Here is an 18,969-nt window from a genome sequence, read left to right on the forward strand (position 1 = left end):
CAGCATGCTGGACTAGATGGAGCCTTGCTGTGATCCAGCATCAGGGCCCTTCTGGTGTTTCTATGATCTGCTGCAGTCAGAGAACGCTTCACGGCCCTGATGAAGTCTGGGCCGACTGCAGTGGTGCTGGAGCCCTGGGGCACAGCAGGGGCTCCGCCTCTTAGCCAAAGGCATTCTACATCCCTCTCAGTCACTGCACACAGAGCGTAAGGTCTTGATTTTGTGTTGACTTCCTGGAATGTTAAAGAAGTATAACGTTGTGCAATGGCACAGGCCTTTGCCTGTTTAGGAAAAATAATAGCTCATTAGCTTTTTGTATACTGTGTAGACATAATACCGGAAGATGGTCTCACCTTGGAAAACTTAATAAAGAGAGATTGCGTGAGCTTTCCACTGCCTGTTGGCGGTAAGTTGTCTGAATAAAGCAACTCGAGGTGTTCTTATCTTGTGAACCAGCCAAAAGAATAAGAAGTAAATGAGAGTTGTTACTGTGGAGTAACTCTAATCAAATGTGTTTACTTTGGAATTGTTATTTTTTACAGAGTACTAAGACCGACGTTTTTGAAGAAGATCCTTCGAAACAAGGAATAACATGAACCTTGTTGACTAAATTTGGTCTTAATACACTGTTGATGTGATTAGATGATAGTGTTTGATGTCTATGGGTCGGATTTTCCTGCAATGACTGTTTAAATCTGGTTTGAAATGATTGTTAAGTACAATTGAATACTATTGATATGTAATGAAATGCTACACTGATGTGATGGTTGATTGTTGTAGACTTGTATTAGTATTGGATTGTAAATAGTTATTCTAGTATAAATAAGCGTGTATAATTTTTGAATGACAATTTAATTCATTGGGTTCATTTTGTTTCTACGGTGGTCGCCTTTGGGGTTCCTTTTGTTTACTGCACACAGAGAACCATGTTTTGCACAGCGAGGGCTCATGGCTGGGCCTCGTCATCTCTCATCCTGAAAGGCACATGATGGCTGGCTGGGCCCTCGATGGCTTAAGTCAGAACAGCCGGGAAGCATTTCTGGATCGCGACAGCTATTATGCAGTAGCCTGCCGGGACGATTTCCTAAGAGAGTCTGGTGGCATTAATAGAGAGTCCCCTTCCAAGGGGGTTCTGCAAGGCGTCCTCAGCGTTGCTCCGTTGCCACACAGCACGGGGCACTGTTCAACGAAAGGCCAGACAACTCCCCAGCCCCGGGAACAGAGCCAAGGCTGCCTGGCTGCTTCCAAGAGGGAGAGAAGTGAGGGATGAAGAAATATAGGCAAAGGGGGGTGGGGAAGGGATCTCATTGGGTATCTCCACTCCCCCCACATTCCCAACTCCCTTCCCCAAACTTCTGCAAGCTAAAAACGCACATTCTGGAATCAGAATTATACTGAAGACAGCCAGAGTTCCAAAGTCAAGAACGTGGCCACGATAGCAGAGCCACGAGACGCTACCTGGGTATTTCCTTGAGGCCCAGAGGACTCTGAACGCCAGTCCCTGGGGAACAGCAGAGGGGGCTTCCCAGAGGCATCTGGTTGACCACTGTGGGAAACTGGACACTGGGCTGGAGAAACCCGTGGGCGTGATCCACCACCAGCCTCCTCTTCCTTGGGCTCTGTTGCCCACCCGTCACTCCAACAGCCCCCGTTCCTCCTCTTTCGGAAAGTTTTTTTAAGTCTGTGGAATCTGTGCGGCTCAGAAAAAGGCGTCCTGCTGTGGAATCCGTGGGTCGGATTCATAGAAATCTGAACTCATTCGGTTCCATTGCGGATTTCTTCTAACTCAAGAGCTGCTGTCAGTCCTGGGCTAAACGGGCCGTCGCTCAGTGGGGTTCCCATGTCTCGGGGCGGCTATTTCAGCCTATGCGTCACTGGGCACGACCAAGGTGAGCACTTTCCCCACGGGGACGAGGAGGCTCAGAACCTCCCGGGAAGCCGCTCTTGCTGACGATGACACTGACACACACACACGCTGCTGCGCCCCATGGAAAAAAACCTTGATTCATTGTTCAAATGCCACAATCAAATAAGTCTCCAGATAAAATGAAATAAAGCTCAACGCAGTTGTGAGAAACTGCTAAGAGTTCTCTTGGCATCTTTTCAGCAATTCTCCAGATCAGCAAAACATGCCCCCAGTGAGCACCAAAGGAAGAATAGGCGGCAGAAATATAAGCCCCAGCAATAATTAAGTTGCTATTTATATTTCAAGAGCATATTTAATCCAAAATATATGTCTCCCTCTCTCTCTTTCTCTCTCTCTCTCTGTATCTGTATCTATATCTATAGGAAAATACACAGATTCTTCTACTTCCTTCTGGGGCAGCCTTCTTCAACCTGGGGCGCTCCAGATGTGTTGGACTACAACTCCCAGAATGCCCCAGCCAGCTGGCTGGGGCATTCTGGGAGATGCAGTCCAACACATCTGGAGTGCCCCAGGTTGAGGAAGGCTGTTCTGGGGTTTCTAAAGTCATCTTGTGCCCCAGGTTGCTGGCCTACTCTTAGATTAAATGGTTGATCATTCATCTTAAGGGTAGAGGGGCAGGAACTCCAGCAAATAGGAAAGGCTTCTGAGATGAAGCTGAACCCTGGTTGTCACCTTTGATAACAAAGAAAAAGCAAGAGGGGGTGATGGTGGCGGCGGCAGTGAGGGCAGAGGCCCAGAGGCATTTCTGTTAGAACAAGGGACAAATAATCCCACCCACCCCGGACTAATGTGCAGAAGGGCCACCCGGTGACTTTGAGAGGACCAATCAGGGTGGACAGGGCGCCCACTCATTCAGTAGCTCCACTGTGCCGAAACCACAGCACCGGAGCCTCCTGCCTGTGGGTCTGCAGGATCAGTGCATTCCATACCCGTCTCAAGGACCGAGCCACGTGCCACGGAGAAGGGGCGTTGGAATCGCGATGGCAGGAGATCGCACAAAGGAAGGGCTGCACCTCCGAGTTAATTCGCTGTTCGGTTTTTAGAGGAATTAAGGAGCCAGAGTCGCCCAGGCTGCAGAGCCAATTAACTGCCCAGGACGCTTGCATTATTATTATTATTATTATTATTATTATTATTATTATTATTATTATTTTATATAGCACCATCAGTGTATATGCAGAGAGCTTTGGTGAAAACAGGGGGGTCACAAGGATAGGGGGGTGTTGGGGCAAAGATGTCAGCTTCTCCACCTGGCCTTCTGGGATATCACTTCAGTTCCATTCAGCGTTTTGTGGGCTTTTTATAACCCAGTAGAGTTTGCTTTGCCAAGGCTTCACTTGGTAGATGCCACAAGATGTGGCCCTTTGGATGGCTTTAAAAGGGGACTGGACGAATTCCTGGAGAAGGAGAAGGTTGCCGGTGACTACGAGTCCTGATGGCTCTACGGCAGCCTTCCTCAACCTGGGGCGCTCCAGATGTGTTGGACTACAACTCCCAGAATGCCCCAGCCAGCTGGCTGGGGCATTCTGGAAGATGCAGTCCAACACATCTGGAGCGCCCCAGGTTGAGGAAGGCTGCTCTACGGTATCTCCTGTACCAGAGGCACTAGGCCCATGTATTCCAATTGCTGGGGAACATGGGTGGGAGGATGCTGTTGCACTCATGTCCTGTTTCTGGATCTCCCGTTGGGGCATCTGGCTAGCCTAGAGTGATGAAGGGGAGGGACCCTTGGTCTTATCCAGCACGGCTGCTCTTAGGTGCGAAGACGCATCGCCGTGGCCAGATCAGGTATGTCCAGGAATGGGCTCACTTGGCACACCAGCCTCAGCTGTGCCAACGCATTGCTGGCTGCTACCAAAACCTTGGCATGGGGCCAGAATTCCCCACACCGAGCTGGGACAGAGGTCCTGGCTTGCCCAAGGTTCCCAAGTGAGTTCACGGGCAAGGTGGGATTCGAACAGCTGGCTCAGCCTCTCATCCAGGGTAGCTCTTGAACCTTTCCCTGGGCATAAATCTGTGGCTGCATCGTCCAATCTGCATCCAATTTGCCTCGCAGCACTAATGGCCCAAACAGGCTTGCCAGCTGCGCGTGGGCACAGCCGGCGGGTGGAAGACCAGAGTTCTCATTAACTGGGTGCGTCGTGCAGCTGAACGTCAGGTTCGCGTGCGAGGGATATGATCTTGGGACGGATCAGTCAGCTTCCCCCGTTATCCAAAGCAGCTCCGCTTTGCAGAAGGACTGAGCAGCAGGCCAGAAGAGCAGGGTTGAGTTTGGCCACTGGGGACGAAGCGGGCCCCACGTGCCCTCTGGATGCCGCCGCAGGGAGCCGGGGCTAGAGGCCTCCTCCTGTCAAACTGCGCCGCGTCCCGGCCCCAAAGACAAACACATTAATTCAGGGAACTCAGAACATTGCATTCCACGAATATCCGCATCCTTGCATTACTCAGCATGGGGTGGGGAGCCTTTGCCAGGAATTTAATTCTGGCTCAGGGTAATACAGAGGCCAGGAGAAGAGGCAGGAGCAGAACTTGGGGAAACGCGAACAAAGGAAATGTATCGAAGAGGAAGACCTGTGGGTCCGTCTAGGCCTCCAAGAAGGCACCTTTGGAGATGCCAGAAGCTGAGCCAGGGACTTGATGCATGCAAATGACACGCCGGCCTGGTTCACACATGACAAACAACCCGCGGTTTGTTAACCATGGGTTGTTTGGGAGCGAGGGAGTGTGCTTCCGCCCAGTCACTTGCCCACTTCTGTTGTGCTAAACACACACACACACACACACACAGAGTTGTTCTCCACGACATGCAAACCAGGAACTCTGGGTGTTTTCTTGCTCAGTGACCCAGAGTTTGAACCCGTGGATTGTTCTTGGCTCATGACTCTGGGTTATAACCCAGCGGGAGGGGGCTGCAGTGCCGTGGGTGGAGACGCTGCTCTGCCTGCAGAAGGTCCCAGGGGCAATCTCCGGCATCCCCAGGTAGGGCAGGGAAAAGACTTCTGCCTGAAACCCTGGAGAGCCGCTGCTGCCAGTCAGTGTTGACAGTACTGGGCTAGATGGACCCAAGGTCTGATTCAGTAGAAGGCAGCATCCGACGTTCCTCCCTCCGGGTTTGCGCTGGAAGCGTTGCGAGCAGGTCGGAACCAGCACCCACCTGCCTCCCAAACCACCCAGGGTTTGTCAACCGTAGTTTGTTCGTTGCGTGCAAACGGTGCCACGGCATCGCTGAATTACAGCTCCTTGCTGCCAAAGCTGTGGGGGAACCCAGATGACTTCCCTCAACACCTCCAGCCTTTGTTCCAGAGGGGGTGGGCTAGGAGAAGCTCCCACTTCGTCAATGGCTCTGGGCCAATGCCCATTTGGATGGGAATTCACCCCATTTCGACACCCCAGTGAGTCTCCAGGGTTAGTGACTGCCAGGCTGTCCCTTTCGTGAAAACTGGGCCTTAGCTAGACCTTACAAAGCTCGTTTTAAAGCCTCTCCCAAAAAACACACCCATAGCCCGGATGCCTGATGGAAGGCAAACGCTCCCCGGGGCAAGAAGAGACGCTACTTTGCCTCTCTTCAACCAGCGCAATTCCGGGCAGGTGCTGGGCGCTGCGACGGAAATAGCAACCCAGCAGTGCAGGCTTTGAGAGCCAGCGGCAAGCCAGCTACAATAGCAAAGGCCAAGCGAGTGGCGTCATCTCGCGAAGAGGAAACGATTCCCGCTTGGAAGTTTAAAAGGGAATGAAGAGCAAAGGCTCCCTCCGAGCCTTGCAAGAAAGACGCTGCTAAGATGTAAACGCCTCTGACCTCTCCCCCAACACAACACACACACAGAAAGGACAAAAAAAATGCCCTGAAGTTCGCTCATGCCCAGGAGTCCTTCCTCTACCCAACTTAAATGTGCTGTACAAACTTAAATCTAAATTAACAGCCCCCTCTACCTGGAAAGATTTCAGGGCAAATAACATTTTCTGGCCTGTGGAAATGGGACCCCAAAGACCAGCATTTTACCCCAAAGGAACGGAGGCCGACAGGCATCCAGGAAGACTGCGGAGGTGCGTGTCTGGGGATGTGGGTGTGCGCAAGGTGGCACGTACACATCCATGCTGGATGTGGCCACCAAATCATTGCCTGCTGACCTCGGAGAGGAAAAGGCTGACTGCCCGGTGCCCTAGAAGTCCCAGCCAGCTATTCACAGCAGGAATAAGCAACAGAAAACAGGCTTAGATCTCAGGGGGCCCAAATCTTGTCCTTGGGGTTCTGCTGCGTTTTCACAAGGCCCTTGGAAGGCCGTCAGAAGTGCACAGCCACTGCAGTGACGCTGCCCCCAGGGCCTTCACCTGCCAGGAAGCCCAGGGCTCAAAGCGCTTGCCAGAGGGAGATGGAACACTTGCCGTGGCAAGCGCAATCACGGACCCCCGTTCGCTCTCTACCTGGTTACAAATATCTCTTGCGCGCGTAACGCTTCTACATACATCTCAATAAATAATAAAAAACGATAGGTTCCAAGCTCTGAACGTGTCCTACACGGAGCAGCCTTCAAAAGCTGCGCAGAAGCTCCAGGCGCTCGTGTGGGGCTCCTTCCCAACCAGTACAAAAGCCCTGGGGCAGGCCCCCGACCCCCACTATGTAAGGGAAGTCCTGGAAAAACTATTCAAGCCAGCACCCGGGACGCTCCAATGGAGGTGGGTGCCTGCTGCGTGATTCCCCACTTCCTCTCCAAGGAGAAGGTAATGCTGCCACATCTCAGTGGGAGGAACGGCTGGGGGGGTCCAACCGCTCCTGATGCGGGACACGGCTGGACCGCCTGCCCACCCTCAGAGGAGGAGGAAGAGGAGGAGGCCCGACTGAGACGTGGCAGCTCCTCGGGGCTTGCATCCTTTCCAACACCCCCCCTCCCCCACGATCAGTGACTCATGCAAAGCCACTGTGGGGTGGGCTCCTAGAAGGGTGGGTGATTCTTTGACACTATAAAAATAACCCGTAGAAAGAGAGAGAGAGAGAGAGAGAGATGATTCCAGCTTTAATTCAGAAAGGAGCGTGCTTTACTGATCAGACATGGAAAGCACCAGGCTAGCATTCTAACAAAACTGCTGGAATTCCAAGTCCTTTCAGGGTCTCCCCCTTGGCCATCCAGTATCCTCAATCAGGTCTGAATTTATAGCCCTGAATGTATATTCTGGGACCCACGGCTGCCAGATGCTGCCGCTGCCAGAGGCTGCCCTTTCCCACATCACACCCTCTCCCTCCTCGGCCACCTGAATCCATGAAGTTAAGCCCAGTTACGGTCAGCTGTCTTTCGGGGAGAGAGAGAGAGAGAGAGAGAGAGAGAGAGAGAGAGAGAGAGAGAGAGAGAGAGAGAGAGAGAGAGACACACACACACACACACACACACACACACAGCCGTGGCCAGGAGGCTGTGCTATTTTCTACGCTCATTTCAGAAGAGATGTAAAACCTTCGTTCCTCACCAGGCTTTGGCTATTTCTCCTTAGAGGTCCTCGCTGGTTCTGACTAGATGGTTTATGGTTTTAGTTGCCTTGTTATACAGTATTTTCCAAGATCTTGTTTTAGATGTGTTCATTTATTCATTGGTGCTTTAAAGCTCTTCTGAACACGTGTGTAAACGTGGCAAGTAAGACACACCAAAATTAATCAAAACCTTGCTAAAACCCACCCCTTTTAAAAAAACATTAACAACCTCCAGAAATTAAGAAACCGGGGGTGGGGGTGGGAGGTGGGATGAGCACACACGCACGCACGCACGCACGCACACACACCACAAAAGCATTCACTCATACCAGGGATTCTAAGGAAAACATCTGTGTTCGTTATTGTAAAATAAGACCAACAAATTATATAAATGCCACTCAGATGGCAAAAATCGAACCCGGCTGCCTAAACGCTTTGAAACCCTGAAAAAGACGAGTGCAGCGGGGAGTTGACAAGGCAGAAACGTATTAATCGAGGAACAACTTTGCAGCTCAGCCGTTTCTCGGCAAAAGCGGGGCCCGGGCGAAGACGGCTAAAAATAGGCAACAAAGGAGAAGCAGAATTGACAATAGCAGGTAGGGAAAACGGGCTGCAGGAGGAATGGAGGGAGCGGGGCGGTCGGGCGGAGAGAAAACACGTAGAACTGACAGAGGCCAAAAGACCTGCAAGCCTCGACTCCCTGGACAATCCCACCTTCATTTAAAACAGCCTTCCTCAACCTGGGGCGCTCCAGATGTGTTGGACTGCATCTCCCAGAATGCCCCAGCAGAACCCCAGGGAGTTGCAGTCCAACACATCTGGAGCGCTCCAGGTTGAGGAAGGCTGATTTAAAATATTCCAAAAGAGAACATTGACTTCCAAATATTCCAAAAGAGAATATTGACTTCCTTTTCTAAAGGGGATCCTTCAGAGAGGCTAAGGGCGGAAAGTATATGTTATGGATGCTTGGAGGAGACCACAGGTGGGCTAGCTTCACCTTCTGCCTGCTGATTCTCTACCGCAAACGCCGCCCTGGCCATTTTCAAATATAGTTTCAGCTCTCATCCAAGCCAGGCTCTGGAAAGAAGTAAGCTTTGTAGAAGGAAAAGCATCCACAGGTGACATTTGCTGGGTAAGATTGGTGGGCTTGAGAGGGGAGAAGTACTACTCCCTTGCCCACTAATTCTGCCCTAGAAATGCCCCTTTTTGTGTGCTAACTTGGTGGAAGTTGGTACAGGAAGCCATGTTCACAAAGTCATGGCGTAAGGCTGGAGGCCGAATTCTAGGGAGATGAAAGAGGCATCTCTTCCCATGATGCCTGAATGTGTGCACATCACTTTTGTTCAATTGTTTCTCTGGACAAATAGGTTAGGCAGGTTTTTGAAACAATACAAAACCTGCCAAACCTATCTGGTCAAAGCCAAGAGCATTGAGCAGGGGCTGGACTCGATGGTTTTGTGGGCCCCTTCCAGCTCTACTATTCTATGGTTCTAAGAACACACACATACCGTGAGCAACGATCTCTCTTTCAAACCATTTTCTGCGCTCTGGGGGGTGAGAACCAACCCTCTCATCTGCTTCAGTATAACTGAAGCAGCTTTTTCTTCTTGCTGAATTAAGGGAACATGATTTTGCTGGACAAAACACACACACACAAAACCCAGGGGCACTGCATAAAAAGCTGAACTGTGTAAGACACACCGTCTTCAGCAAACCAGAAACTTGATTCATGTGTCCGCTTCTGCCCTGGACGGAGAAGGAAAACATAACGCTGGAGGGCGTTTCACAGCGTTGTATGTTTTGTTTAAACAACACATTTTAAATTCAGCTGGAAACACTAAGCGGGGTTTTGGGTGTTTGCTTTAAAAACACTCCTCACTGACTGAACTAGCCCAGCCTCTCCCAGGATGCCTTACGCCCCTCAAGGAATGTGTGCCAGAGGGGGAAACACACGTCCAAGTCCTGCACGCCCAGCCGGCTGAAAGATAACATGGCAACACTCACCACCAGCTGCGGGACGGGCAGCGGCCGGCCTTCCTTGCTCAGGGACACGTAGGTGAAGAACGCACTGACCGCGCGGTATCGCTCCTGGGATTCGTCCACGAAAGGGTCGGCGTCCACAAAGACCTCGATCTCCATGGATTTGTTGCTTGTGAAGGTCATGCGCCCGGAGATGGTGATCACGCTGCCTGCAAAACAAAGAGGTGCCCATGAACCGGGGGGGGGGGGCTCCTGCGGAAGGGAACCATGGCGGGGGCCGTCCCTTCCTAAGAAGTCCAACAGTGCGAGACGCAAGAACGGCTCAGAGGGCCCTTTGACAGCACCTGATTCTGCGGCCTGGAGGCACCCAGCCTCTGAATATAGAGTCTCTCCTCCTCCATCAATTTCATTGGGTGACCCCAAGTTCCAGTATTACGGGAGAGGGACCACTTTTCTCCCCCCCACCCCCCCATCCTATGGAAAACACACAGGGTATCACAACGCCATCGTACTGTAACCTCAGGAATCCATTTGCCATGCCATCAGGAGCCACAACTGACACGCAAATTGTACCCTGGTGAAACAGAGAGGGGTGAAAGTGTCAAAGGGAAGGCTGCTGCGACATCTCAGTGTCATCTAGTGGAACTTCTCCAGATGTTTAGAAGCTGGGCCCAGGAGAGAGATGGTGGAGCCCTAGGTACTTCTATGCTGTGACATGCTTGCGGGACACTTTGAAGGTAAGAACATCAGAAGAGCCCTGATGCTGGATCAGACCGAGGGCCCATCTACTCCAACATTCTGTTCACACAGGGGCCAACCAGCTCTGGACCAGGGACCCTGCAGCAGGACAAAGATAAAGTTCCTTGTGTCCGTCACAACTGAAGATGCAGTTATTGACGATCCTTTAACGAAGGTGCGCAGAACACCACCCGGTCCAGTTTTCTTGGAGGAGTTCCAGGCATTGGGACCAGAGAGTGTGGACAAGGAGCTTAGCCAAGTCAGGTCCACGGCCTGTACGGCCTGTACGGCTGCCCCACTTGACGACTGGCATTTAGTAAGGAGGGGTTATCCGGCTGGGTCCTGAAGGTTGCCAATTTCTCTTTTAGAGAGGAGGCAACACCAGTGTCTTTGAAGGTGGTGGTGAGCAGGCCGCTCCTGAAGAAACCAAACTTGGAACTCAAACTTCTGCTCAACTATAGGCCAATTGCCAGATCTGGGCGAGGTGCTTCCTGTGAGTGGACATCCGTCAACACCAGGCACTCTTGGATGAAACTGATTTTCTAGATCCGTTGCAATCCGGTTTCAGGACTGGTTTTGGAATAGAAATGGACCTTTACTGAGACAGGGTCAGGGGGAGTGTCAGAAGCACGACTGCTCTTATGTCAGTCCCTCTCTGCTCAACCCGCCTCACAGGCTTGCTGAGAGAGAAAGGCAAGAGTAGAGCGTTTTTGTAGAAGGAACAGTGCAAGAGAAGACCAACTTGAGTGCAGCTGCAGAACCGTGGCTCGCAGGAATGCTCACGCCACCCTTGCTGCATTCGCCGAGCAGGCTGCAAATGTAGTGTCTGCTTTTCAGTTATTGAAAGCTGAGCTGGGGATTCCCCCCCCCCCTTTTTAGGTTAACTGCCTCAATCTGCTCTATTTTATCCATGCAAAGAACAGCCTACTCTGCAACTGTCAGCATGTGCAGGGGAGCGGGGTGTGCGTGTTGGAGATGATACAGAAGAGATTATTATAAAAAGGGTGGGGGGAGAGAGTAGTCAAGTCAGATGGTTTTTCCACATCTCTGTGATGGAGTAAGACCACCTAATCAGTTTTGACATTTAGAAGAGAAACAGCAGGTTCCGCCTGTGATTATCGATAATTTCAAGCCGCGTTTGTGATGCGAAGGAAGGGAAATGGATTCCTTAGCATGAAAAGCCAACAAGGCTGAGCCCCAAAACAAAAGCGCCCCCCTCCCTCCGCCTTCTGTGGCATCTGGTGGAAAGGAAAATGCAATCCTGGCCAGATATTCCCCAACCCTGATGCCAAATTCCAGCTGTTAAGAGGGTTGGGTTAGCTCAGCCTTCCTCAACCTGGGGCGCTCCAGATGTGTTGGACTACAACTCCCAGAATGCTGGGAGGTGCAGTCCAACACATCTGGAGCGCCCCAGGTTGAGGAAGGCTGGGTTAGCTGAACACGTCCCTTTGATCAGGTTATGACCTGGACCAGACATACACATACGTCATTGGGGAAGGGATAATGGGACATGCAAATACACTGTTGAATAGACACAGAGTTTGAGTCAACATGCACGCTCTCTGTACAATTCACACATGCAAGTTATCATTGCTGTTTTTTGACTAGCCTCTCTACTGACATATATGAAGCGGGACGGATCCACATATCTGTGGGGCTTCCATTGCCCTGCTACCCAGAGGTGAACCTTGCTTGATGTGTGAGAACCAGGTGAGTGCCTCTTTACCAGCCCTCAATGATGCAGGGTGGAAATTTCCCAGTGCTTTATTTTTCCGTGGTGGAAAAAGCCCTGTTTTATAAGTAACGAATGGATGCCAGTTGCAAATACAGTATTAGGCAAACTTGACAGTTTCAATGTGGTTCTCCCTAGCAAATATATGAGAGAAAACCCTATATGTCATTGAAATGCATCGATGACTCAGAGAGAAACGGAATTAGTAAGTAGTGACAATGAAGCTGAAGGCGCCCCAATAATCTCAGCAGAAGGAAGCTGAAGTCTGTTCAAATACAGGAGTAGCTGTCATACACGGCCGTTCAACAGCATAGCAAAGGGTTTTCAATACCTTTGGGTTTTTTCCTTCAGTGTAAACAATGCAAGTACACACTGTAGTCTTTAATATTTCAACAAGTGTTCCAGTACAAATTTCTAAACAATATAACACTGAAATCACATTAAGTGTTCTTTACTTCCCCTTCCCAGCAAATATTTCAGGTCAAATATTTCGGCTGTTCTGGGTCAAAAATAATAATAAATATTATTTACTTATTGCAAGAAAAGTAAACTTGCTAAATTATAGCAACTCTTCAGAGCACCAGAAAGCTTTTTCCAATGTAGATTACCCCTATGTCACATAGGAAAATTTCCCAGAAATGTTTCCGGTTCAAAATCTCCCAGAAATCCCACGTCGCTCAACAACCTGGCCTCCACTGAGGCTTTGGTAAGTTAACGACAGCCAATTCACTGATCAATGAGTCGTTTTTGAAAAAGCGGAGGATTACTCTTAAATTGGCTGATAAGACCCTTTGAAATAGCCGTGAACCACAGAAGAGCCTGAGATAATAGGAAAAGATTGAGCTGCGTTGACAAGCTCAACCGGCCTTCCCCAACCTGGGGCCCTCCAGATCTGTTGGACTGCAACTTCCACCAGGCAACAAGGCCATGCTGCTGAGAACGATGGGAGCTGTAGCCCAAAGCATTTATCCAATCCTCCTTTAAAGCCATCCAAACCAGCAGCGCGCATGTTTTGTGGCCAAGAGCTCCATAAACTCCTCCTGTAAAGACAGAACCTTCCATGCCCTGGATCGACAGCCCCAATTTCACTGAGTGACCCCCCTCACTTCTAGTTCTATGAGAAATGAAGAGACTTCTCTGTCGACTTTCTCTACCAAAGCATCATTTCATAAACCTCTACCATTTCCCCCCTGTCTAAGCTAAGAAAGACCCAAATGTTGGGTTATTGTGCCAGAACTTTTCTCTTTCTGGAACTCTGTTTGTGCTCAGAAACAAACACACATCACGCAGGTCTTACACAGCAGAGCTGGTTTATTTCCTTCAGGCTTCTGTGCAGTTCAATTCAGATCAGTTCAGATCAGCACACTGAGGCATACACAGAGAGCAGTGATTATAGAGCAGTGATCAGTAAGCAGTGATCAGTTCCATTTTACACAAGTGAGAAACTATATACACATCTTACACAATTCTTATCTACATTACATACAGCTGTGATGAGGCTAACTTAGAATCTTGGCAAGGTTCCCAGAACAGCCTCTATCTCAAGGTAATTGCCCACAGATAGACTTTCTCTGTTTAACCCTGAGATAGCCATACACACACAATTTTAATGACTAAGCAAGTATTTCTTTTCATATACTTAACAGTCCTCCTCTTGCGCATGTTGTTTAAATTGTGTTACAATCTGAGACCCAGCTTTAAAAGCATCTCTTTGTGTTTTACCATTGATACTGGTTTTGTGAATAAATCAGCCAACATCATTTCAGATGGACAATATTCAAGCTTAATCCAGCCCTTCTGAATTATATCTTTCACATGAGAATAACGAACATCCACATGTTTAGTTCTTGGTTTACACTTTTCAGATGTAGCCATACTAATACATGCCTGATTATCCTCAAATATGGTTACTGGTGTCTCAATTTCCAACCTTAGATCAGCAAATAATTGTTTATACCACTCAATCTCATTACAAGCCAGAGATAAACTGATATATTCTGCTTCTGCACTAGAGGTTGCTACACAATTTTGTTTTCTTGTATACCAATCAATCAAAGATTGATTGTAAAAGAATGCTGCTCCACTGGTAGACTTTCTATCAATTGCGTTAGCCCAGTCAGCATCTGCATAAACACAGAAATTTCCATCTTTGTGTGTAGATATTTCCAATTTGTGATTGATTGTACCTTTTAGATATCTCAATACACGTTTTACAGCTGTCCAATCAGTTACAGAAGGTTTTGTCATTTTTCTGCTTAAAAGATTTACAGCAAATGTAATATCTGGTCTACTTAGGTTTGCTAGATAAAGTAAACTTCCAATCACACTCTGATATTTCTGTATGTCTTCCATTTCAGTACTGTCTGTCTGATTTTGAAAATCAGTGACCATAGGAGTGGCAACAATTTTACAATTCTCCATGCTGTGTTCTTCCAGCAATTTTTTAATTTTGCCACTTTGTTCAATCAGAAATGACCCTGTGTTAGAATCTTTTGAAATTTGCATTCCCAAATAACTTTTCACTGAACCAAGGTCTTTTAACTCAAAATGTCTTTGCAGCTGGTTTACAAATGTGTTTTTCTGTTCTTCTTCATTAAAAACCAGTAACAAATCATCTACATAAATCAGCAAATACACTACATTTGAACCATCCTGTTTTGTGTACAAACAATGATCAGCTTTGCTTTGTTTAAAACCCATTTTGATCAATACATTGTCCAGTTTCTTATTCCAACACCTTGCTGCTTGCCTCAAACCATATATGGATTTTTTCAATTTACAAACTAACCCTGGATTTTTAACAAAACCTTTTGGTTGAGTCATGTAAATTTCCTCAGTTAAATCTCCATATAAGAAAGCTGTTTTGATGTCAAAATGAAATACATTCAATTGTTTTTCTGCTGCAATTTTTAACAAAAGTTTTACACTTGAGTATTTTGTTGTAGGTGCATAAACTTCTTCAAAATCTATTAGATATTTTTGAGCAAATCCTCTTGCTACCAATCTTGCTCTGTAACGTTTCACCTGTCCTTTCTCATTTTGTTTTACTTTGAATACCCATTTACAGGTAATGGCTTTACGACCTTCAGGTAAAGGTACTAGCTCCCACGTTTCATTTTTTTCCATTGCTCTGATTTCCTCTGACATTGCTTCATGCCAGCCCTGAGCTTCTGTAGGTTCCATTTCCTGAATTTCCTCAAATGAAGTAGGTTCATAGGCTATTAGTAAAGCTCTATGAGAAACCTGTTTGCTTTGGTATTCATCTGAATAACGAATTGGAGCTTTGCGTTCCCTTTCTGATCGTCTTGGCATAGTTACAGGCATAGTTTCCTCCTCCACAGTTTCTTCCCCTTCCCTCTCTTGCTGAGATTGTTCAGGAATTTCTTCTGTTTCTACAGCTTTCTGTTCTACAGGCAAACTTACATACTGTTTTGTTTCCTGCATTTGTTCATGAAAAACTACATCTCTGCTCACAATTACACTTTTGTGATATGGAGACCACAAACGATAGCCTTTTGTTTGTGTATCATATCCCAACAGTTTACATTCCAAACCTCTTTGAGCTAGCTTTCCTGGTCTGTTTTCTTTCTGAACATGAACAAAACATTTACTTCCAAAAACCCTTATATGTGACACTCTAGGTTTTCTTTTGTAAAACATTTCATATGGGGTTTTTTCATGTACAGAGTGGTAAAGCCTGTTTAACAAATAATTTGAGGTGGACAAAGCTTCTGCCCAGAACAGATTAGACAATCCTGACTCTTTCAATAGAGCTCTTAACATGTTCTGCAAGGTTCTGTTTTTCCTTTCTGCAACTCCATTTTGAAATGGTGAATATGGAGCAGTAAGGTCATGTTGTATACCCTCATCACTGAGGAATTTTTTAAATTGGTTGCTAAGAAATTCACCTCCCCGGTCCGTTCTTAGATTAGCTATAGGTTCTTTAAATCTATTTTTACTCCACTTAACAAACGCTTTGAACTTTCCAAAAGTTTCACTCTTCTGTTTTAACACATACACAAATCCAAATCTACTGTAATCATCAACAATAGACAAGAAAAATCTGTTTCCTCCTTGACTTGTCTCAAAAGGACCTGCAAGATCTGCATGAATTAATTCAAAAATTCTTTTTGTTGTTCTCTCACTATGTTTTGGAATGTTTGACTTATGACACTTGGTTTCACTGCATACATTACATTCTACATAGTTAGAACATGGTTTGATTTTCACCCCTTCACACAATTCTGGAATCTTAGAAATTGTTTTATAGTTAGCATGACCAAACCTTTTATGAGTTAAATGGATACACTCTTGGTGTGGTTTGCAATTGGCTATTGTTTTTGTTGTGACTTTGCTGGCTACAACTTCATTTTCTGTACAAGTATTAATCACATACAAAGATTCTTTCATTATTCCCTGCACACACACCTTGTTTCCCTGTTTTATAGTACAATTTTCTTCAGTAAAACAAACCTCATACCCCATTTCTGTTAACTGAAACACACTTAGAAGGTTTGTTTCTAATTCTGGTACATATAAAACACTTTGTAGTTCAACTCCCAGACAATCAAAATATACATTACCCACACCACAAATCTGGATTTTTGTTCCATTTGCAAGGGTAACACACTTTTGCTCTGAAGTAGAAGTTTCCAAGGTTACAAATGAAAGTTTGTCTTTTGCCATACTTATTGAAGCCCCAGAGTCCAAAAACCAAGGATTTATTGTCTCTTTGACTCTTGCTAGAAGACACTTCTTTGTTGATTCAGCTTCATTCATGTTGTTTTCTTCTCTCCACTTTGCTGTTGACAGCTTCTTCTTCTTCTTGTTGCAATCCCGCCTTAAGTGTCCTGTGGAACCACAGTTAAAGCATTTCCTTGCCTTTAATGCAGCCACCACGTCAGAAGATTTATGGCTTTGTTGAAATTCAGCCACAGGAAGTTTAAGGCTCTGTTGTTTTGAAGCTTGTCTTCTTTCATAGGTTTCCAGTAGTTTTCCAGCTACATACTCAAGGGTTAAATTTTTCTCCTCTTGACTTTCCATCATGGTGACAACCGCGTTGTACGATGAATCAAGACTTGACAAAATCACATAGACTTGGTGTATAGTTGTAAACTCCATCCCTCGTGCCCTGAGTTGATTGAAGATTTCTCTCATGCTTTTCAAATGGTTTGACATAGACTCCCCTGGTTTCAGCTTCATTCCATACAGCTTCCGGGTTAGAATTATTTTACTGCCCGCTGTTTCTCTTTGATATACAGCTTGTAGCGCATTCCAGCACTCTTTTGATGTATTCAAAAACTGAATGAAGGAAATTTGAGAGTCTTCCACAGCTAATGCAATAACTGCCATTGCTTTTGCATCATCCTTAAACCATTTAGCATTCTGTGGATCTGCTCTATCTGGTGGATCCTCTGTGACTACATACCACAGTTCAGCCTGAATCAGATACATTTGCATTTTGTAAGACCATAATGCATAGTTAGAGTCATTCAGCTTTTCTAACAATTGATGCAAACCAGACATATTAGCTCCTGCCATTTCCTCTGCTTTAGGAATTGGTATCTCACCGTCCTCCTGCTCAGAGTCCTCCTCAGAGTCAGCCGACTGAGATTTTTCCTCACTTTGCAGCACTGGCTTTAGCTTGATGTCTTCCTTCATCAACAGTTTTCTGTTTTAGCAGACTCCTGGTTCTGATACTGCACCGTTCCCATCAAGTTCTGGTTCTTCTGCCTGGATTAGGCTAGCGTAGGCTTCCTGGACTGGACTGGGCCCATAACCTTTGTTGGGTTATTGTGCCAGAACTTTTCTCTTTCTGGAACTCTGTTTGTGCTCAGAAACAAACACACATCACGCAGGTCTTACACAGCAGAGCTGGTTTATTTCCTTCAGGCTTCTGTGCAGTTCAATTCAGATCAGTTCAGATCAGCACACTGAGGCATACACAGAGAGCAGTGATTATAGAGCAGTGATCAGTAAGCAGTGATCAGTTCCATTTTACACAAGTGAGAAACTATATACACATCTTACACAATTCTTATCTACATTACATACAGCTGTGATGAGGCTAACTTAGAATCTTGGCAAGGTTCCCAGAACAGCCTCTATCTCAAGGTAATTGCCCACAGATAGACTTTCTCTGTTTAACCCTGAGATAGCCATACACACACAATTTTAATGACTAAGCAAGTATTTCTTTTCATATACTTAACACCAAATACCTAACCGTTCCTCAGAGGAAAAGGGTTCTCCACACCCCCTAGTTCTAGCGTATCATTTATAAATTGGAGGGACAAGAACCGTCCACCGTGTTCCCTACACATATTGAGATTTGGGCTTCTTCCCACTGGAGAATCCGGCTGACGGATCTGCAGAGAGAATGCTGGACCAGACAGGCCTTTCCCGGTCTTCACAACGGATGCCCGCTGCGCTAGGATCCAGGATCTGGCCTTTACGACCAAATGGGCAAACATACAAAGAGCTAGACGCAGCCTTCCTCAACCTGGGGCGCTCCAGATGCGTTGGACTACAACTCCCAGAATGCCCCAGCCAGCTGGCTGGGGCATTCTGGGAGTTGTAGTCCAACACATCTGGAGCGCCCCAGGTTGAGGAAGGCTGAGCTAGAGAAAGGAGGTGAACAGAGAGGATCAATTTACAGAAATGCGGAGGCTCTTCAACATATATGGGGACTGGGAAGTTCAAGATGTACTCTGGCTGTATCCCCTTTGGGAGATGAGCGAACACTCATTCAGTCAGAACGCAGCGTTCCCCTTTCTTTGCTTTTCTTGCTGCTGCCATTACGTTTATTCTTTGCCACCACCATTTTTGTTTGTCCATCCTTGGTTATAGCACCACCGAATTTCCTTGTACTACCGTATATAGTTGCCATAATAGAAACAAAAGTGTGGAGTGTTGAGCTATACCAGGGGTGCACAACCACAGGACTGAGAGCAAAATCTGGCTCACTCGGGGTCCCTGTGGGCCCCTCGGGGATTCCACAGATGGCCACGCCCCCTCTTCCTGGCTCCACCTCCTTTACCCACACCACTAATCATTTGGGGGCTTTCAGGCTTTTGTGCAGTTCTCCCCCCCCACTCCTCCCCAAATCTAAAAGGTGAAAGTCCTCTTCTG

At 47.1% G+C, this 18,969-nt stretch overlaps 1 protein-coding gene across 1 annotated transcript in view; it reads right to left on the reverse strand.

Annotated features, from left to right (window-relative positions):
- Positions 1 to 18,969, reverse strand: part of ACOT7 (acyl-CoA thioesterase 7) — a 94,657-nt gene that overhangs the window by 1,484 nt on the left and 74,204 nt on the right. Inside the window, exon 8 of the mRNA XM_063145357.1 lies at positions 9,393 to 9,577. Within this exon, the coding sequence (XP_063001427.1) occupies positions 9,393 to 9,577 (185 nt within the window). The remainder of the gene's footprint in view (positions 1 to 9,392; positions 9,578 to 18,969) is intronic.

Source organism: Elgaria multicarinata, chromosome 20, assembly GCF_023053635.1.
Source record: "Elgaria multicarinata webbii isolate HBS135686 ecotype San Diego chromosome 20, rElgMul1.1.pri, whole genome shotgun sequence".
Taxonomy (NCBI): Eukaryota; Metazoa; Chordata; class Lepidosauria; order Squamata; family Anguidae; genus Elgaria; species Elgaria multicarinata.